Source organism: Mesoplodon densirostris, chromosome 17 (genome assembly GCF_025265405.1).
Source record: "Mesoplodon densirostris isolate mMesDen1 chromosome 17, mMesDen1 primary haplotype, whole genome shotgun sequence".
NCBI classification, from domain to species: domain Eukaryota; kingdom Metazoa; phylum Chordata; class Mammalia; order Artiodactyla; family Ziphiidae; genus Mesoplodon; species Mesoplodon densirostris.
The window spans coordinates 18,148,975-18,171,073 of record NC_082677.1 but is presented as its reverse complement, the minus strand read 5'-3'; the positions used below and the strand labels follow the sequence as shown (position 1 = coordinate 18,171,073).

General features: G+C 43.5%; 1 protein-coding gene across 13 annotated transcripts in view; it reads right to left on the bottom strand.

The window, feature by feature from the left end:
- The window catches only part of RCBTB1 (RCC1 and BTB domain containing protein 1), a 50,456-nt gene extending 30,965 nt beyond the window's left edge, over positions 1 to 19,491 (bottom strand). The window contains exons 1-7 of one of the 13 annotated variants that reach the window (XM_060079996.1): positions 19,396 to 19,486; positions 14,942 to 15,078; positions 13,299 to 13,525; positions 12,732 to 12,822; positions 3,256 to 3,331; positions 2,970 to 3,139; positions 2,036 to 2,186 (exon numbers count right to left, since the gene is read on the bottom strand). In XM_060079996.1, the coding sequence (XP_059935979.1) occupies positions 2,036 to 2,186; positions 2,970 to 3,095 (277 nt within the window). In that variant the 5' untranslated portion in view covers positions 3,096 to 3,139; positions 3,256 to 3,331; positions 12,732 to 12,822; ... (1 more) ...; positions 14,942 to 15,078; positions 19,396 to 19,486. Of the gene's footprint in view, positions 1 to 2,035; positions 2,187 to 2,969; positions 3,140 to 3,255; positions 3,332 to 12,731; positions 12,823 to 13,298; positions 13,526 to 14,941; positions 15,079 to 18,754; positions 18,874 to 19,395 lie in introns of all 13 variants that reach the window. The other 12 variants (XM_060079995.1, XM_060079992.1, XM_060079991.1 and 9 more) reach the window with 12 other exon arrangements.
- Positions 19,492 to 22,099: the final 2,608 nt, after the last annotated feature.

The window sequence follows — 22,099 nt, the reverse complement described above, 5'->3', positions numbered from 1 at the left end:
CCACCTGAATAGCAGTTTCTAAGAGTAAGGAGGAGTGAGACAGAGTCCTGTTTTCTACTGAAATCCATAGACTATTCGATGGTTTAAAGTGTTACATTGTTTTTAAACTATGTGACTGCTTGTAATACTTATAAAATAGACACAAATATATGTATCATACACACATTAAACATCCTATACATCATGTATCATATGTATGTTGTATTAAATGTATTATAACAATCAAAACTGAATTAAAAACAAAAAGAAGACTATTCCCACAAGAAAACCAGTTATTTGGGCTTCCCTGGTGGCGCAGTGGTTGAGAGTCCACCTGCCGATGCAGGGGATACGAGTTCGTGCCCCGGTCCGGGAAGATCCCACATGCCACGGAGCGGCTGGGCCCGTGAGCCGTGGCCGCTGAGCCTGCACGTCTGGAGCCTGTGCTCCGCAACGGGAGAGGCCACAACGGTGAGAGGCCCACGTACCGCAAAAAAAGAAAAAAGAAAACCAGTTATTTATATTTGTGTTTTATGTTTAGTTATATCTTAACTGTAACATTCAAGATAGTTAAAACTGTAGGATCTGGACTCTGAAAATAATTCCAGAAGAAAAGTTATAGTTTCCCAAGGTCACCACTTTGAAGAAAACCAAGAATCCGAATGCATATGTTTCAATATGTTTGCTCCAAAAAAAACCGCTTCAGTATTTTATGGTCAGAAATCAATGCCTCATTAAAATTAACATGTGTTAGGAAAACATTAAATCATCAGGTCACAATGGATGACAAGCTGAACCAGTCAGCAAAGAAGCAACTGCTTGAAAGAGCCCGTGTGATATCAGAAGGCATGATTACACAATGCAGAGGCAAGATAATCACCTCATTATACTCCACACCAGTTACACTCTTACCAGACAATCATGCTCACATCTGGATCTCACAGCCTGAGAAAGATGTGGACAACTTGGGAGTGGATTCAGATGTAAGTTAAAGGCTGTTGAAAAGCTCAATACCAAGACCCACGGTAACATCCGAGGAAGCTGTGATTCCCCAGGCTAGAGACAGAAAGGCGGAGAAGCAAACGCTCCCACGTGCTCCCTACAGTTTACCCAACACAGCTAGACAGCAAGAACGAATGTGCCTAAAACATAAAGGGAAGAAGCAGGGTTATATATGACAGATTTTCAGAGAGCTCTGGGTGCCCACAGTACAGATAAATCACCAAGGAAGAATGCAGAGGCCCCTCTGGTGATCTTGGGGAGGCAGAGAGGAAAAGAAGAATCTACCCCACATTCTTTCCATCTGGCACCCACACGAATGCCAAGGAAAGAACTGAGATTTCTTGAATTCAAGATTCACACAAGGAAAACCAGTACTAACTGTGTTTTTAAAAATGTACCAAGTGGGCTTCCCTGGTGGCACAGTGGCTAAGAATCCGCCTGCCAATGCAGGGGACACGGGTTTGAGCCCTGGTCCGGGAAGATCCCACAAGCCACGGAGCAACTAAGCCCGTGCACCACAACCACTAAGCCTGTGCTCTAGAGCCCGTGAGCCACAACTACTAAAGCCCGTGCGCGTGCCTAGAGCCCGTGCTCCCCAACAAGAGAAGCCACTGCAATGACAAGCCCATGCACCACAATGAAGAGTAGCCCCCTCTCACCGCAACTAGAGAAAGCCCACGCACAGCAACAAAGATCCAACGCAGCCAAAAAAAAAGAAAAAAAAAAAGTACCGAGTAAAACCTGGACATTGCCTTGCTACAACAATTCACTGAAAAATCAGGCTGAAGGACCACTTCATCTGCTATAGTTCATCTTCCAGAACTTTACATAAGTTGTCGAAAACCTCAAAAGTTTGCTTAAATTGCAAGTCATCCTATGGCTGTTCCAGAGGGAGCCTGAAGTGTTTAACTTTTACCTGTTTTGTGTACTTCTGCTCAGAAATTAAGAAACAAATCATTCAAAATCCAATATCTGATACAAACCCACCGCCCCTTAGCTTAGAATTAACTGCTCGATTTCCCACAAACAGAAGGTGGACTTATTCCCACTTTACCTTCGGTGCTGAGAAGAACATGTGGTCCACTCCCATAACTAAGGCTCTTAATCTTCTTTCCACATAAGGCTTCCAGCTTCTTGGGTACAAGTGTACTCTGGTTATCTCCAGTTCCTAGACAGTTACTGTAGTTCAGTCCAAATACAAAGACCTGGGAAACAAATAGTTCTGTCTGAGTCACTAGGCCTGCAGCTACACAAAGGGTCCCTTCTCCACTCTGAATATAAGACACACTAAAACTCAGTTTGACAGCTCAGTAGCTAGGAAAAGACTGACATGGTTGTTAAGAACCATTCAGGGCTTCACTGGTGGAGCAGTGGTTAAGAATCCGCCTGCCAATGCAGGGGACACAGGTTCGATCTCTGGTCCGGGAAGATCCCACATGCTGCGGAGCAACTAAGCCTGTGCGCCATAACTACTGAGCCCGCGCTCTAGAGCCCACGAGCCACAACTACTGAAGCCCATGTGCCACAACTACTGAAGCCTGCGCGCCTAGAGCCCGTGCTCGGCAACAAGAGAAGCCACCGCGATGAGAAGCCCTCGCACCGCAATGAAGAGTAGCCTCTGCTCGCGGCAACTAGACAAAGCCCACGCACAGCAACGGAAGACTCAATGCAGCCAATAAATAAATAAATAAATAAATAAATAAATTAATTAATTAATTAAAATCTATTTTAAAAAAAGAAACATTCAACCTCTGCTGACTAAAGTTTTAGAATATTTGGCTATACTATGAAACTCAAAGAGTAGTAGGGATGAGGGGTATTAAATCAAGAAACTGAAAGAAAAGACAAATTCTATCAAAGACAACCATCTTTTTGGATTTTAGGCTCTCTTTATGCCCCACTTTTTCTCAGTCTTCACATTGCACACTTTAAAGCTCAACCCCAAAGTAAGCCCTAAAATTAAGCCCTGGGTTTTGAGAGATGCTTACCTCGTCATTGTCAGTAACATACAGTGCTTCATTGGCTGAGGTGCCGAAGACACAAGCTTTCCGAATAGATGCAACTTCTTGAGGTGAGAGCAGAGTGAAGATTGGCCACTTTCCTACATCCACCATGACTCTGGTTTCAAGTAATTCCTAAAAATAAGCCGACATCTCTGCTGTAACAAACAAAAAAAAATTCCAAAATAAAAAATTAAATAACCACTAAACTAAAACAAAAAAAGACAATGTTAATAAAAGGAAACAAAAGCTAATTTCAGAATAAACCACCTACTTTTGGTTAAATGGATCGCTCACTTGCCCCAGCAACGTGTCCAATCCTTCCTCTACCTTCAAACCTGTGCCTTTTCCTGTAACGGGAGGAACAACCTGCTAGAACCAACTGTCTGTCTTGCCCACTTACAAGTCAGTGCTCATCTGTCACATACATGTTTATGTGCAACCCGACAGCAGACAATGGAGAGAAGACATGCCAACTAGATGAAACCAAGGTCTTGTCAGGTATTTTCCCCTCCAGGGTACTGAGATAAAGTTAAATGTTACAATACTCATTTGTCTAAGGCCGTTAATTCTCAACTAGGAGTGTGTGTGTGTGTTATAAAAATCGGAATCATTATTTCTACCTCCCTACTCTCCCACTGCCACCCACAGGATGCCCTGAAAGACGCTCATCCCTTGTAGAAAATCACTGCCACACTGAGCCACTGTTTAATGATAGAAATGGGACATCCCTCAGGTAGCCTGGAGTAGCAAAAACATTAAGAAGCAGTAGCCTAAGATTTACTGGCTGAAAACATTAAAGAAGGTATTATGTTCTATTCCTAATTTATATGACCACATATATACATGGACATTTCATTTCACATGGAGAAAAGTTATATGAACAAGGGTAAGAGAATTCACCCTCATCTTGGTGTCAGAGCTGATGACTACAGACTTCATGCAAGTAGCAATTAGTTTAAAGAGCACCCTATAAAAAGTAGAGATATGTATAAATTTCCACAAAACTCTAAATTTGATCTGTTTAAGAAGTTTTGCACAAAGAATCCTGGTCATAGCTCCAATTCTTGGAGAGTTAAAAAGTATTTCTAGCAAGTCCAGGGGGCTGCACAAAGCACAAAACCTATCATGCCAAGTGAGTTTCCATTCTGGCTCTCACCTCTGAAACTGAAATAGAACCAAGCAGTTGATAAACAGAACCAGGGTTTCCTAATGAGCTTCATAACTCATGAAGTTCCTTCCCGCCCACCCTCTTTTCAGACCTCTAAAAATAGCCAAGCGAGCCAAGGTCTTTCTGGCCCCAGAATCTCCAACAGCACCTATAGCAGAGATCCCTGGGGCTTGGGCTTACTTAGCCAGGGCCTCAGTTTCCACCACCGAGGGAGGTTTTATCCATCAGCACCAGCTTGGATGACAAGGACCAGATGCTTGCAATACCCCAAGGATCACAGCGCATATTCAATAAGCATTAAACACCATCAGGACAGGCTGGTCCCTATCACTGCATAACCAGACTCCTGGACTAACATTTGAATGTTCTGAAAAGTGTGCATGAATGTGTACATATGTGCATGCGTGCGTGCATGTGTGTGTGTGTGTGTGTGTGTTGGTGGGAAGAGATAACGGACTTCAGGGAGGGTTAAAAACTAATACATAAACATGTTAAAAATGTTTTGTTTCGGGCTTCCCTGGTGGCGCAGTGGTTGAGAGTCCGCCTGCCGATGCAGGGCACACGGGTTCGTGCCCCGGTCCGGGAAGATCCCACATGCCGCGGAGCGACTGAGCCCGTGAGCCCTGGCCGCTAAGCCTGCGCGTCCGGAGCCTGTGCCCCGCAACGGGAGAGGCCACAACAGTGAGAGGCCCGTGTACCGCAAAAAAAAAAAAAAAAAAAAAAAAAAAAGTTTTGTTTCAATGGTACAAAAGGATAGAGGAAAGTAAGTCTCTCTACCATCCCTCCCCAACCCGCTCCTCAAAGGAAACCACTGAAACAGCTGATTCTAATTCCTTCCACGGTGTAGACTTACACAGCATTGTATGTGTGAGTGTGTGGAAGCTTCCCCCCCACCACTTAACAGTACATCTTTGAAATCATTCCTATTAGCACATATAAGAATTACTTCATTTCTTTTCAATGGTTCTACAGAGCATTCCATTACATTGATTTAACAGCTTACCTGTTTCTACTGGGAGACATTTAAGTCACTTCCAGTCTGTTGCTAACACGAACAATACTGAAACTACTGTTCGCATACATTATATACATGTCTTTTTAATATATGTTTCTAAGATAAATTCCTAAAAATGGAATTGCAGGGTCCAAGTCTAATAGCTGTTTTACCTTTAATATAGCTATTTCAAATTGTCCTCTACTAAAGTAGTACCAATACATAAAAGAACCATCCATGCTGGCAGCCCCTTTCACCTGCATCCTTGCTCACAGTGTATTATCACGGTGTCTCAGTTTTGTTTAAACTTTAATTTCTCTTATGATGAGTGAGGCTGGGATAATTTTTAAAAAATAATCACAGTCATAGCAACAATAGCAACTAACACTTCTTGAGTATTATGTGCCAAGCACTGTTCCAAGTACTTTACATTTATTAATTCATTTAATCCTCACTTTATAGACAAGGAAATGGAGGTAAAGAGACTTTAAGAGTTTGCTCAAACTAGTAAGTGGCAGATTCGGGACCTGAAGCCATGCCACCCGGAGCCAGCATGTGTACCCTTCACCTCTTGATCTCACGTGATTAAGAGTCCAGGTGCCATTCTTTTACATAAAGTCCCTATTTTTCCTACTGGACTGCCATTTTTTTCTTTGTTCTTGATTTATAAATGTTCTTTGTATGGTAAGAACATTGTCTTAAATGCATTTAGAAGTAATAGAAAAGATGCCCCCCAGGGCTTCCCCGGTGGCACAGTGATTAAGAATCTGCCTGCCAATACAGGGGACATGGGTTCGAGCCCTGGTCTGAGAAGATCCCACATGCTGCAGAGCAACGAAGCCCGTGCACCACAACTACTGAGCCTGCGCTCTGGAGCCCGCGAGCCACAACTATTGAAGCCCATGCGCCTAGAGCCCATGCTCCCCAACAAGAGAAGCCACTGCAATGAGAAGCCCACACACCACAACGAAGAGTAGCCCCCGCTCTCCGCAACTAATGAAAGCCCGCGCGCAGCAATGAAGACGCAATGCAGCCGAAAATAAATAAAATAAATGTATTTAAAAAAACAACGGAGGGGCTTCCCTGGTGGCGCAGTGGTTGAGAGTCCACCTGCAGATGCAGGGGACACGGGTTCGTGCCCCGGTCCGGGAAGATCCCACGTGCCGCGGAGCGGCTGGGCCCGTGAGCCATGGCCGCTGAGCCTGCACGTCCGGAGCCTGTGCTCCGCAACGGGAGAGGCCACAGCAGTGAGAGGCCCGTGTACCGCAAAAACAAAAACAAAAACAAAAACAAAAACAAAACAGAGGGGGAAAACACAAGAAATGAAACAATGTGGATATCTATAAGCAGGTAGATAAATTCCAAGAAAATCCAGATGCCTATTTTCCTAGACTATGAACTGTATCAAAGCCTGTATCAAAATTTAATATTTTATAGTAATATACAATTACATTTTAGATGGGGGGGAATAATTACATTGGCCAAAAATATGATTCACCATCTTTAACATTACAACACAAAAGGATATTACCATTCAAAGTTATATAACTTCCTGACAGCACTACAATTATTCTGAAGTCATTAATCACTTTACAGGCAACTCTGCCCTAAGGGTTTGGTAATCTGCTGAAAAAAAAAATCAAGCTAACTTGCATAATAATGGCTTATTATACGAACTGAGTTTACCCATTGCTAAATTACTTGAAGCATTATTTTACGAGATATTTCTCCAAACACTTGTAACTTGAGAGTCAATATAAAAGCCAAGTCATACATCTTCCATGTCCACACCCCTCATAAAATCAGAAAGCATCACCAGTAGCCCTGGCCTGGTAGAAAGGATGGAGATTGCTGAGGCCTGGGTTTTAGTCCCAGGTTTACTTTTAATCAAAAGTAACCTGATACTTTTAATCAGAAGTAACCGTGATAACCTTCCTGAGCCTGAGTTTCCCAAAAAGCTGTTCTATAAAAATCTACAATTTTATGTTAAAGATGTAAGGAAGAAGCTATGTGGATTTATGAATGCATGAGAACAACAAAGGCAGTAACACTGGCCAAGCAAGTAATTTACTGCTAGCAACTCAAGAAGTTAGTAGGGTTCAGCAGTAATTAACCAAGTGCCTAAAGAAAGATAATCCAATGTTTTCCCTTCCCATGTTACTGTGCATCAAAAGGGAAGATGCTAACAAAAAGCTAAACTATGTGCTTATTCCCAAGTAAAAAACAAAAACAAACCAAAAAACCCACAAAACCAAAAGTACTCTGTAAGACTGAAGTATGTTATAAAACAATACGTACTGGGACTTCCTGGGTGGCACAGTGGTTAAGAATCCGCCTGCCAATGCAGAGGACACGGGTTCAAGCCCCGGTCCAGGAAGATCCCACATGCCGGTGGAGCAACTAAGTCCATGCACCACAACTACTGAGCCTGTACTCTAGAGCCCGTAAGCCACAGCTACTGAGCCCACGTGCCACAACTACTGAAGCCCGTGTGCCTAGAGCCAGTGCTCCGCAACAAGAGAAGCCACAGCAATGAGAAGCCCGCGCACCACAATGAAGAGTAGCCCCCGTTTGCCGCAACTAGAGAAAGCCTGCACGCAGCAACGAAGACCCAATGTAGCCAAAAATAAAATAAAATAAATAAATTTATATAAAAAACCGATATGTACTACGTGAATACAATTTTTTAAAGTATAACATATAAAGAAAAAGGATATACACACACCAAAATGTACTTCACTGGAGAGATTAGAGGTGATATTTTCTTCTGTTTAAATATATTCCAAATTTCTGTAACACACACTTTGTGATCAAAAATATTTTATTTTATTTTATTTAATATCTTTATTGGAGTATAACTGCTTTACAATGGTGTGTTAGTTTCTGCTGTATAACAGAGTGAATCAGCTATACCTATACATATATCCCCATATCCCCTCCCTCTTGCATCTCCCTCCCACCCTCCCTATCCCACCCCTCTAGGTGGTCACAAAGCACCGGGCTGATCTCCCTGTGCTATGCGGCTGCTTCCCACTAGCTATCTATTTTACATTTGGTAGTGTATATAAGTCCATGCCACTCTCACTTCATCCCAGCTTGCCCTTCCCCCTCCCCGTGTCCTCAAGTCATTCTCTACGTCTGAATCTTTATTCCTTCCTAGGTATTTTAAATGAAACTAAAGCTTAGGTATTTTAATTATGCTTACCCCCTAAGCTGTTAAAAGTTTTAAGAGGTATTCTTGCTTTCAATTCACAACCTAGGGTGGCAGAATGTTTCAGGCAAATCTGTAAAATGAGTTTTTAATATAAACTTAAATGGAGAAGGTGTGAATGTAAAAGAGTACAGCCAGCATGGAAAACATTATGGAAGCTCCTCAAAAAATTAAACATAGAATTACCATTTGATCTAGCGACTCCACTCCTAGTGTAAAGTTTTTAAAGCAGGGACTCCAGACAGTTGTACACCAATGTTCAAAGCAACATTATTCACAACAGCCAGAAGATGGAAAACCCAAATATCCATCAACAGATAAATGGATAAACAAAATGTGGTATCTACCTACAATGGAATGTTATTCAGCCTTGAAATGAAATACTGACACGCAGTACAATAGGAACGTACCTCCAAGCCATTAAGCTAAGTGAAATATGCCAGACACAAAAGAATAAATACTGGATGAGTCCACTTACATGAAGTACCTAGAGTGGTTAAATTCACGTAGACAGAGTAGAATGAGGTTGCCAGGGCCTGGGTGGTATGGGTTTGGGGAGTTATTATTTAATAATACAGAATTTCAGTCAGGATGATGAGAAAGTTCTGGAGACTGAGGATGATGACACTGGCATAACTTAATGTCATTCAACTGTATACTCAGAAACGGTTAAAGTGATAAATTTAATGTTATATATATTTTACCACAACTTTTAAAAATCAAATAATGATCCCATGGGCTTTTATCAAGCCTGTATTAATAAACTCAAAGATGTATTTTAAAAAATTAAATGTACAAGTTTCAGACCTAAAAAATAATTCCAGGAAAGTATAATCATAATTCTGCCTTGGGAAGGCAAGCTCAGATAAGGGAAATTCTGAATGGAACATTTCTAAAAGAAATATCACCTTCTTAGAACTTTCCAGAACTTACAGCAATTCAAACTAGACCAAACTAATTGCCACGATGAACAGGTCCTTCCAGGGCTTGATTGATAATCATAAAAATGAGTTGTAATTAGCATGTCAGTTATGTTAAATAGTTAACTTGTGAAGTTCAATGAGATAGGGGCTTTTTTGCATTATTTTTATTCATTATTTTATTTAGGAAATACTTTCTCATAAATAGCACTGATACGTTCAGACTGAATTATCACTCATGCATTAATAGGTGAATCAATGATTTTTTTGCTCTATGGAGATAAAGCAAGAACAGAAGAACAGAAAAGAGAAATGGAAGCAGAGATTGGAAAAGAGTTTAATGCTCTCAAAGGATAATATGCCAACCCACTTGGATCTCCATATTTCCTTTGGCACTTGAAAATACATCCTGTGTTCCCACAGACTGACTCTGTGTCCATTAGTACTACAGATCTATATCCCATTCCCTGGGATGGCTTTTCCTAGCGACTGGCACCGTCCCTCAGAGAGCTGGTGGCATGGGGAAGAAAAGGTTATTTCATTTTATACTTTGAAAGCAAATTCAATCAAGAGGACAAACAGAGAACTTCCAACTTTAGAAATCTACATCTAGAACTGGAAGACTGAAGGAGTAATGTAGCAGCCAATCTTTTGATCCCTCTAAGAGGGCATTTGTTTTCCCTTCCCCTAAGAACCAAGTGCTAAGAGAGGGTGAGGGGAAGGCTTTGTTTTACTGATCCAGCAAAAATATATTTGAATATGTCTAGAGAGTTTAAAAAAACAACAGGAAATAAAGAAAATAATATAGGAAAACTTTGTTTTTAATGAAATAATGGTTTCAATACTAAACAATACCGGAAATTTAGGGTTGCCTCGTAAGCCAGCACGTGGCTTCCACAGAGACCTTGACCCCCAAATTCTAACCAGATGTATTTGGTGCAAAGGAGACTGATGTTACTGATGAGACTTTACACCTCCCAACCCATCTTCTGCTAACCTAATAAGAGCTTGCTAAGGAAAAGAGGTCAAAACAGAGTGAGCAACCCAGAACTGGTTAGCCCCGAGATTCTGACTCCTTTTCTGGTGTCATCCTTCGGGCATGAAGTGAACTTGTATCATTCTTTATATCTTGGAAGCTGATGTCCTCACAGGAAACAGAAGGCCTCTGAATGTTGGGACAATCCATTTAAAATGGCCTGTACGTTCCTCAGCATGCAAGCCATAGCCAGGTTTAGACTATTTGAAACAGCAGTGTCAAATATGAAAAATGATTTTTTAATTGCAAAAAACTTTAATTAAAGCACTTACACATAAACTGAAGATTCCTAATAGAGGTTTCTCTATTTTCATAAACTGGATGGGTGATGATTTTACTTATCAGTTTAGTTGCTAACCCACCTTACAATAGGAATTTATTCATAGTTAATGAGCTACTGATAAAGTCTAAGATGCCTTGCCAAAAATAACCTCTACGTTATGATAATGTGAACAAAATGATAGTATATATTAATTCTTCTGACAATGACCCCATATACAATAATGCTGGGGGAAATCATAAAGCAATACAATCATGGCCCCTGCCTCTGAGGAACTTCAGGACTAACAGAAAGTCAATCCTAGTAAGTGGAAACCTAGAGGGCAAATGCAAGTGAAATAACTAAGCAAGCAATGAGATACAACATGCAAACATATAGCCCACGTGATACATGCAAATGGAAAAAAATTATGTGCACAACAATTACTATATAAAAATTATGTCTCCCAGAAAACTGTTACATGAAATCCCAGAAGTCAAATTCTCAGTATTGTAAGCGTATGACAAAATGTAAGCATTTCCTCAGTGAAGATCATCCAGGTTTCCTGCAGGAAGAAGTGTTTTTTCATAGCCTTCTTCTTCCTTTTCACCAACAGAAGTTCCCATTTGAAGACAAAAGATTTAAGGGTGTGGCCATCTTTCCCTATTTTTGAGTACACTGTATTTCAATTCTAAGAAAACTTTCAAATAGAGGAAACAGGAATAGGGTTTGGGGTAAACTTCTGGGGCACAACTTTACAACTCATTATGTCATATATCCACGCTACAGCAAAAGCAATTCAAAAAACCTCTCAAGTTACAGAAGAGCCACATGTTACTCATAGCATTTTCTTCCATACTTATTTTGATGAGCTTTTTGAGACTGAGCAGATGCTACAATTCTGATTTGGACACCAAATGTATTTCCCAGGTCCAGACAAGCCTCTGAAAGAATCGGCCTAAAAGTCTTTTAAATAAAAATACACTTTAAAACTGTTTCACCTATTCTCTGGTATAACTACATCAAAGGAGCCAAGTTTCAGAGATTTGCTGAGACACTGATGCTGTTACAGGTAGAACAGCTGTCATCCACTTCTCTTCTCTGCAATATTACTGTACTGCAAGAATGAAAACGAAAGAATGTCCTGAATACTTGACATATTCCACAAAGGCTAAGGGACTCTAAGAATGTAGCATTCTCCAGAGGAGTTTCTGCCGTCCTTCATAAAGATGCAGCTGTACAGGTGACAAGGTAACGCTCCTAGCTTCATTTAAAGACCACGTGCTGCTGTCTTAGAATTTCCTAACACTCACTGTGATTCCCCTTTGCCTCATCAGTTTCCTCCAAATTCATCACTCATTTAAGAAGACAACTGTCACCTCCCAACCACCAACAGGTTACTTAACCCGAAGCACAATTTGCAACAATGGCCTCAGGAAGCAATTCTTAAGCCCCCATCATCCAAGAGGCTGCTTTCATTTCATTGCACAGAAGCTTCAGGCAATTCTAGGAAGCTGGGAATCTGACCACTCATTGTAAGTGAGCGAAATAATTTTACTGAAGCCAAGTGTTCCGGTTAGCAAAGCAAACAACCCAAGTGGCAACAGCATTAGCAACAAAAAAGAATAACATTCAGGGTTGTGAGTTGCTTTTACAAAACACTTTCATTTTCAAAAGGAAACCAGAAAAAAAAAACCTCCATGATTACAAATAATTTTCTTCTATGGTTTTGTGTTTTTTTTGCACCAAACATACAGACTTTGCAAAATAGACTACATAAAAATAGATGGGTCAACAATTAAAGAAATGGATAGAACACAATAATAGTTCATTTTGTTTTCCTAATAAGTCCAAGGCTGGAATGGAGGGGCTCAAGTTCAAACCTATTTATGGTATCATGAACCTCTATTACAGGGACATCTTTGAAGTGATTTCATCTACTAGTCTCTGCTGCATGAAAAGTATCAACAGTGCCCTGTAATGACCTAAAGCCAAACTAAAATTCCAGCAATAGACAGGCAGAACCACACTATATTTACTCCGTAAATGTTTACTGAAAGTTCTCTAGGTAAACATGACACACAGCCAACGTCACCCTCTCACCCCGAGCAGAACTTCCATGTGATCAGGGGAGTCTAGGCACATAAACAGATGCTCACCGAAGTGTGGCCATGCTCTGACCGGGAGGTTCGGATGCTACTGAATCACCAGAATCGGGAAGTGTCAAGTACCTGAAGAGAAGGCAAGCACCTGGAACAGTGAACATATATGCCAGGTAAAAGTCTGGTGGAGGAACTGAAAGAAATTCAGCACAGTTGTAGCCAAAAAGCTTAGACTATCCAAAGAGCAACACGTAACCACTGAAGGATCTTAAGCAGGGAAGTGGCGTGATCAGGTGTATGTCTGTGAAAGATACTTTGGCAGAATGTAGAGACTAGATGGGGGTGATGGGGGAGACATACTCAGAGCCTAAGGCGGCTGCAGTAACCAGGAAAGAAAGAATGGAAGCCTACGCCAGGGAAACGCAAGCGGGAAAACAGGTAGACTCAAAAGCATTCTGTACCTGACTGAATGGGAGGAGGGAGCTGGATAAGAAAAAGGCAGAGCAAGGCTTACACTCAGATGCTCAGCTTAGGCAGTGAGGGATCTGTAATGCCACGTACTATGGTAGAGAGAACACAGCTAGTTTCAGGGGGAGATGAGGAATTCTACTCTGGACATTTTACCTTTAGCTACCTGTGGGATATCAAAGTAGGTTATGTCCAGGGCTTCCCTGGTGGTGCAGCGGTTGAGAGTCCGCCTGCCGATGCAGGGGACACAGGTTCGTGCCCCGGTCCGGGAAGATCCCACATGCCGCGGAGCGACTGGGCCCGTGAGCCATGGCCGCTGGGCCTGCGCGTCCGGAGCCTGTGCTCCGCTAAGGGAGAGGCCACAACAGTGAGAGGCCCGCGTACTGCAAAAAAAAAAAAAGGTAGGTATGTCCAATAGATTGATTTATCAATCTGGAGATCAAGAACGATCTGTATAGATATATACATATATGTATAACCACTTTGCTGTACACCTGAAACTAACACAATATTTGTAAATCAACTATACTTCAATAAAAAGAATAATAATTTTAAAAAGAAAGAGATCTGGATTGGAGATTTGGCAATTTGGCATGAGATCACTCAGGAAAAAGCGTGTAGAGTAAGAAGAGAAGATGATCTTGGACAGAACTCAAAGGAACTCCAAAAGCAAAGGGACAAGGAGCGCTCCGTAAGAGAGACCGAAGGAACAGGCAGAGCAGGAAGATACAGGAGAACAGTGACACAGAAGCCTAGGGGCGTGAGCATCACACAGAGGAGGTAGTGTCAGTGTCAGACGCTGCTGAGAGGCCAAACAAGGTAAGGGCGGAGAAAGGTCCACAGGATTTAACAAAAATTGTTGGTGACCTTAAGAAGAGTTTCAGTGAGGCTGTGGATGGACGAGGCCAGGCTGCGGCAAGTTGAGAGCGTGTGAAAGGTGAAGAGGAGGAAACAGTGAATAGAAAGAACTTGTTCAAGATATTTGACTGGGAAGAGGGGCCTCCCTGGGGGCGCAGTGGTTGGGAGTCCGCCTGCCAATGCAGGGGACACAGGTTCGAGCCCTGGTCCAGGAAGATCCCACATGCCGCGGAGCAACTAAGCCCGTGCGCCACAACTACTGAGCCTGCGCTCTAGAGCCCACGAGCCACAGCTACTGAGCCCATGAGCCACAACTACTGAGCCCGCATGACACAACTACTGAGCCTACGTGCCTACGGCCTGTGCCCCGCAGCGGGAGAGGCCACTGCAATGAGAGGCCCATGTACCACGGCGGGGAATGGCCCCTGCTCGCCGCAACTGAAGGGGGCCGGCGCACAGCAGCGGGGACCCAACGCAGCCAAAAATAAATAAATTTATTAAAAAAAAGAAAAAGAAATTTGACTCTGAGGGAAAAAGGAGAAAGAGGGTAGTAACTGTAAAATGGGCTGGAGCTGAAGGACATATTTTGGATGATCTTTTTATTCCAAACATGTTAGAGACCTGAAAATGTTTAAATGTTACTGGGAAGGAGTCGGTAGAAAGAGAGAGGAGAGGACATAACTAAATGAGGTTTCTGAGCAAGACTAGGGAATGGGATCCGAAACAGAGGTGCACATAAGCTATAGAAAGCTGGGGAATCTTCCATACAACACAAGAGAAGGACGGATACGATGAAAGGGAGTTTAAAGGTGGGGGAACCAGAGGTTGCAGGTAATTTCTTTCTTTATCATTCTCTCTGCTATTGAGACTCTGCTAAAAGAGGCTGCATTTTTCAGTTCCACCAGCAATTTATGAGGGTTCCAATTTCTCCATATCCTCACCTAATTATTGTCTGTCTTTGTCGTTATAATCATCCTAGTGGGTGTGAGGTGGCAGGTCATTGTGGGTTTGATTTGCATTTGAGGGCGTTCTCTCCTGAGGTCACCAATTCTCCCAGCGAAGGAAGGTGGAAGGCTTACTGTTGAGAACAAGAGGGGAGGTAGCAACAGAAAGTGGGGTGAAGCAATAAAAACAAGGCCCTGAAGTCTGAAGCAGCCACCAGGGAGGATGGGAAAGAGCACTGACCAGGGAAACCTAAAAAGATGCTAAGACAGAGCCCGGTGAGACTGGGAGACCATAAGTCTATAAAGGCATCCATTTGATCTCCTGTGAGCTTTTCTTCTCCAAGAAAAGAGGTTTTTTTTAAACCGAACTAACCAGAATTGGAATGGAAAGTTGCTCAGAGAACTTTTTCATTTAAAGGCAATAAGAAGTGTCCCTGAAAAATCCATCAGTTATTTTTTAAAGTCCTGGAACTAACTGGGCTTCCCTGGTGGCGCAGTGGTTCAGAGTCCACCTGCCAATGCAGGGGATGCAGATTCGTGCCCCGGTCCGGGAAGATCCCACATGCCGCAGAGCGGCTGGGCCCGTGAGCCATGGCCGCTGAGCCTGTGCGTCCGGAGCCTGTGCTCCACAACGGGAGAGGCCACAACAGTGAGAGGCCTGCGTATTGCCAAAAAAAAAAAAAAAAAAGTCCTGCAACATATCCATCAGAAATGACAGTCTGCATAAGATTCACTCTCCTTGACCCTTGAGAGCAAAGCACCTCTCAAGACATGTGTTCACTGCAGCAGATCTTACATCTGTACCGTCAAGACTTAACGACTACAATCATGGTGCTAAATCGAGCAAATGGAAAACTGCAAGGAACACCACACATCTGTCATTTCAACAACTGGAATTCCTATAAAACATGTCAGATAATCCTATCACCAAGTGTTAAGACTGATAATAACAATCATATATACAAATAATAAGCAACTACACAAAAGAAAATAACTTTTTTTTTTTTCCCCCGGTACGCGGGCCTCTCACTGTTGTGGCCTCTCCCGTTGCGGAGCACAGGCTCCGGACGCACAGGCTCAGCGGCCATGGCTCACGGGCCCAGCCGCTCTGCGGCATGTGGGATCTTCCCGGACCGGGGCACGAACCCATATCCCCTGCATCAGCAAGCGGACTCTCAACCACTGCGCCACCAGGGAAGCCCAAGAAAATGACTTTTGACTTAACCAGTTACCTAGTACTCAACATAGCCAGTCTTCAGTTTAATCAATTCAGTAAGTACATCCCTATGTTAATATGAAGTAAAGATTTAACTCATTTAGAGATTTATCTTTAAAGCATGCCACTGCACATGCTGGCCACAATTTTGTGCTCAGGGATCCCATCTTGGAACTGACTTACATGTGAACCAGATTTATACCCAGGATTTGTTACCTTTTGCTGAGTAATATGGCATTTCAGAAACTCAGGGGCTTAAAACAACGGCAATTTGCTATTTCTCTCAATTCTGTGTTTTGACTGGGCTCAGCTGGGGTCACAGGCACTGGGAACTTGACTAGGGCTGAAACAGGCCTTGCTCGCATATCTCTCTCAGGTGGGCTCTCTTTCTCCACCTAGTCTAGCCCAAGCCTCTGTACATGCTGTTGGCCTCCAAGAGGGTAAATGCTGGAGCTTCCAGGCCTCTTAAGGACTAGGTCCAGAACTGGCACACATCACTTCCACCGCGTTCTACTGGTCAAAGTAAGTCACAAGGCCAGCCTAGATTCAGAGGGAGCAGAAACAGACGGCATCTCTTGATGGGAGGAGCAGAAGTAGTGGAGGGGTGGGAGGAATTGCGGGCAGTCTTCTTTGGAAAACACCTCTACCACAGCTGTAAACAATATTACTGAATGTTTTACACAATAGCACTTGAGTTCAGGATTGAAGCACTAGAGAGGGGATAGACTTTATTTCCAAAACTAGAACTTTTTCTTAAGCATGAAAAAGAATACCTGGGCAAAAATATTCTTTTTCCCCCATGGAATGCTAAGCTTAGAAAAGCCATGGAATCTTTTCTGGGGTTGTGGGATAAATAGAGGCCATCCTTCAGGAATGGTCTGAGTATAATCTTCCCCAGATGGGATTCATCATTTTCTGAAGTCATTTCACACCTTACAATGTATTATGTATGCATGAGTATGATCTCATTTTTTAAAGTATATCTAATACTAGAAAACATAGAGGTCTCCCCAACTATTTGAATTCTTGCTATCCAAACTCTATCTAAACTCAAGAAGCAAATAGATTTGGGTAAATTCTTCAATACTCAAACTTTTGCTACTGGCTCTCTTAGGCTCAGGAATGAACTAGATTTGGATATCACAGTATCTCTTACAATCTGGAATCTCACTATCTGAACACAGCAACCCAGTAAATCTGTCTCGTAAAAAGGACATACACCCCAGGGCTTCTCTGGTGGCGCAGTGGTTAAGAATCCGCCTGCCAATGCAGGGGACATGGGTTCGAGCCCTGGTCCAGGAAGATCCCACATGCTGCGGAGCAACTATGTCCGGACGCCACAACTACTGAGCCTGCGCTCTAGAGCCCGTGCTCTGCGAGAAGCCACCACAATAAGCCCGCGCACCGCAACAAAGAGTAGCCCCTGCTCACCGCAACTAGAGAAAGCCTGCGCACAGCAACAAAGACCCAACGCAGCCAAAAATAAATAAATTAATTTAAAAAAAGGGCTTACACCCCAAAATATTAACTTGCTATCTTTAGATGATATAAATTACATGTAATGCACATTCTTCTTTATGCTTCTGCTTGGACTCTAGATTCCTTGAGGGTCCAAACCTTGTTTCCCATGCCTGTCTTACTCTTTAATGTAGTACACACGGAAGGAACAGCATAATAATAATAACAATAAAGGTCTTAAAAATTAAATAAATAAAATAAAATTCAAAAAAATTTTAAAAAATAAAGAGCGATGCTTACTCCAAAAAAATAATAATAATAAAGGTCTTTGACTTCTGTTCAATTTCATCTTCCCCACTCTTTCAGATAGAGGAGGAAACTGTCTCAGACTTCTCAGCTTGAGCTGCTGATTTTTAAGATGTAGCCAAGCTCTTGTTGGAACACAGAGGCAACACTTTAAAAATTTTTAAAGAATTTTTTTAAAGCTACAAACTTGATAGCATAGGTTTTTATGGCTATTTGATTTCCGAAGTTCTCAGAACTTGATCATTTGGATCACACATAAAAGCCACCGTGGAAGAAATCTCTTTAGAGATTAATATCCCCTCTTCAAGAGAAACGCTGCAGGGTAGAAAAAAGGACCTGTCTAGAAGTATTAATAAATGGACTGGTATTTGCACAATGGATTAAAAGGTAACCATTCCACAGATCAATTGCTATATTAATAGAATCTAAATATACAGTTACATATTCAAACCTGAAAGCAGTTTTAAAAGGTTTAATTCACCAGCGCTCACTTCAAATGGATACTTTCTAAAATCTAAAGCACACTATAAACTGTTGTCAGGGTTAAATCATTTTTCCATTACTTTCAGCATTATATACCTTGGTATTTTCATGTTACTAGCTCACAACGCACACCAGCTTCAGCAACTCATAGTATTTGCCTCCAAGGGCTATAATCCTACCCCCAAAAAGAATAGGCCAAAGACAAATATGACTATGAATCTGGGGGGGGGGGGGTTAAGTGTTATAATATTGCTTTATAAAATTGTAATCCCTAGGTGCAGAGTTCTGCAGCAGATGACTTCGGAGAGTCTCACATGCAAATAAATATAAACAAAAAGCTTACTTACGAGAGCAGACCAGCGCGTGCCTAGATGTTCATCTCAAATATAATAGAGTAGGTAGTCTACCCGAGGCAGAACAAGAAATGTCTTTTCATTCGGTTCATCGCACTCCTGGATAAAAGTCCCTATTAAGTGAAACCCCTTGGTGGACTCCGTGGTGTGGGGGAAAGGGAAACAGCGTAGAGTATAGTTTGTGACATTCGGAGGCGAGGAAGAGATGCTAAGATCTTGGGAAGGGCCGAGGGAGGACCGGGAGAGTTGGAGGGGAGGTCTCTCACGCAAACAGCGTCAAGAACAGAGACAGACTTCAGCTGCGAGCAAAACCGCGTCCCTGAAGCTCAAAGAAGAGAGGGAGTAGGGAAAACTTTCCCGACCTTCTCCCAACCCTGTCCCCCCTCCTCCTCGGAAGAAACGCTAGCAAAGGCGCTAACGGTGCGGAGCCGGCCGCCCCATCACCCGCCCGGACACAGCGCCCGGCGGACGGGGGGCCGGGCGGGCCGGGGGACCCGGGCCGGAGGGCGGGAGGGAGGGCGCAGGAGTAACGGGGCGCGCCGGCCAGGCCCGCGGGGAAAGGGGAGCAAGGAGAAGGCAGGGGCGAAAGGGGTCTCCGCGAGCTCGGGCCCGCGCCCCCCCTTCCCCACGGCTACCTGGGAGGCCAGCCGCGGCCGCGCGCCGTCCATGCAGGCCCAGCAGCCGGGAGCACCGTGAGGACCTCGCAAGCGTCGCGGGCCCGAGACTCCCCAGCGAGGGGCGGGCGAAAAGGCGGAGCTGACGAGTGGGCCGGGGGCCGGGCCGCCGGGTCACGTGGTCCGGGCCGCCTCACGTGATGCCGCCGCCCAGCTCGCCCAGCCAGCCCCCGGCAAATCCGCTCGCCGGGCAGGCTGGGATCTTGTAGTCTCTCGGCCCTGGGCCGGCGGGCACGGGACTCCTCAAGAAGCCGATTGGCCGTCCGAATCCGCCCCCAGGCTCTGCGGAGAGTCGCGGTCGCGCTCGGTGGCTGCCGAGACTCAAAGGCTTTTGTCTCTCAGGGAACCAGGGACGCGCGAGGGGCGGGCTCCTGCCGCCCTCCCTGGATGATCGGCCGTGAGGAGGGCCGTCCAGCCACCACAAAGAGACCTAGGACGGACGTGCAACTGGAAACTCCTCTCCCTGCTCCATAGCGCGCCCTACCCACGTGGGCATTACTGAGGTGGTGCTTGCAAGGAACAAAGGGCCTCGGAGAAGAGACTCGTTTTACTCCGGAGACGCCCCCACCATCCCCCCATTTATCTACCGGTCGAAAAGCCCCTAAGGCCCGGGGATAGAGAAGGTGGCAACTGAACCAAGATCAGAAGGAAGGAGGGAGTGAGGCACAGGGCCCAGGTAATGGAAGAAAGGCAGCGGTACCTCGGGGAAGCAGGCTGTCAAGATTGGAAGAGACCTAAGACAACAAAAGACCCATTTTTTTTTTCTTGTTATAAATGAGTAAACCGAGGCTGGGAGTGGAGATGCTTCCTGGTGCTTCATGCAGCCTAACATCTATTGAGACCACAGTCATCTTTATAAAGTACTGCACAGCTTTCTGGAAACTCCCTGGCTCTACAGTATAAAGTCCCAACTTCTTGGCATAACTTTCCAAGCAATTTTGTTTAAACTTTCCCCATTTAAATAGGAAAACATGGCATTTTCTAAGCTAAAAGAAGCCTACTTTTCCTCATCTTCCAGCGCTTGTGCAACACTACTCGAGGCTCTGGCTGCAGAGAATTCCTGTTTTCCTTGACTGCTCAATTTTCTTTAGATTACTTATTTTTTCCCTCAGTTGCTTTACTCCTCTTTATGTTTGTTCATTCTTTTGCCTCAGTCTGAAATGCCTTGAATCAGCACCCTCTCCTCCCATAAAGAAAACCAGAACCAGAGAGTAGTTAAGGCAGTAAAAACAGATTTTAATCAAAAACTATTGCAATAGGGGAACTGAGCCCAGTTCTATACTGAGGTTTCTTTTCCCCTATTGCAATAGTTCCTGAATAAACTCTGTTCTTACTGCTTTAACCACTGTTGAGCCCTTGTTATCTTTAACAACACGCCAAGGTACACATCAGTCTCCTACTCATCTTTCAAAATCCAGGTCAAATACCACCTACTCTTGTCTTCCTACCCTGCATCCTCCTCCTGATTCAACAGCATCGGCAACTGAAGTTCATTCAGATGGTGTCAGATGTAACTCCTTCCCTGATTTCCAGGACCCTGTACATATTCTGATACATAAATCTCACATTGCTCAAAAATGTACTGTTCGCTTCCTCTAAGAAGTAAATTATCCCTATCTTCTTCCCTAGATTATAAACTCTTTAAAACAAGACTTCTGGGCTTATTTCTGTGCCCTCAGTAGCCACTGAATGAGGAGGGTCCATGTGGTAGGCCCTCAACATCCACTGAGTAAAGGTCCACGTGATAGACCCTTAATATCCACTGAACGAAGTGGCTTGACCAAGGTAGCAGCAGTTCAGTGAATTTACTAAAAGAGGCCTACTTTTCTCAAAACACTGAAGTCAGTTTCCTTAGGCTCAACCTGATCAAACTTACTTCAATAAAACATGTTTGAGAAAAAATGGGGGTTTGCGTCACCGAACACTTCCTGAGCACTCACTGCTTATCGTGTGCCTGATGCTGTATTTGCAGCATCTTGGAGGATGAAAAGTTGAATAACACATGGTTGCTGATCTCAAGGAAGGTGTAGTCTGGTTATTCCAGTCCAGGGTGAAAAGTGTGATACAGAATGCTCAAGTGAACACAAATGGGAGACCACGAATTATACAGGGGGTTAGGAAAAAAACTTCCTGGGAAGGTGAATTTGGTGGACAAGTGGTAATTAGATGAAAAAGGGAGGGAAGTCTCTTCCAGAAGAGAGAGCAGTGTGTTCAAAGATAGGGAAAGCCTGAAACAGTGTTATTTAAGAAAAGCAAGTAACCCTGACTGGCTGGACTTGATGACCTCATTTACATCTGGAACAAAGGAAACCTAATTAGGTTAACGTTAATGTACTTGAAAGAATTAGCCATTTATTAGTATTAGTGTTATTTATTGGATTGAGTAACTTTCCATTAGGCAAATCCTAGGCTCTTCACCTAAAATTGACCTGTGCACTAGCGCTGGGTGATTTTTTTTTTTCCAGCTCCAAAAGCTCTCTATAATTGTTATCTGAAAACAGCAAAATTAGTTGTTCCGAAGAAGATTATTTTAGAGCTCTCTAAACTTTTTCTACAGGGCAAAAGAACTCAATTTACAAGTAGTACTTTAAGAAGAAACTGGGCTCTATCTCCAGAGGTGGGCGAGGAGGAGGACTCTTCCTCCTGGTGTTCATGCTAATACAGG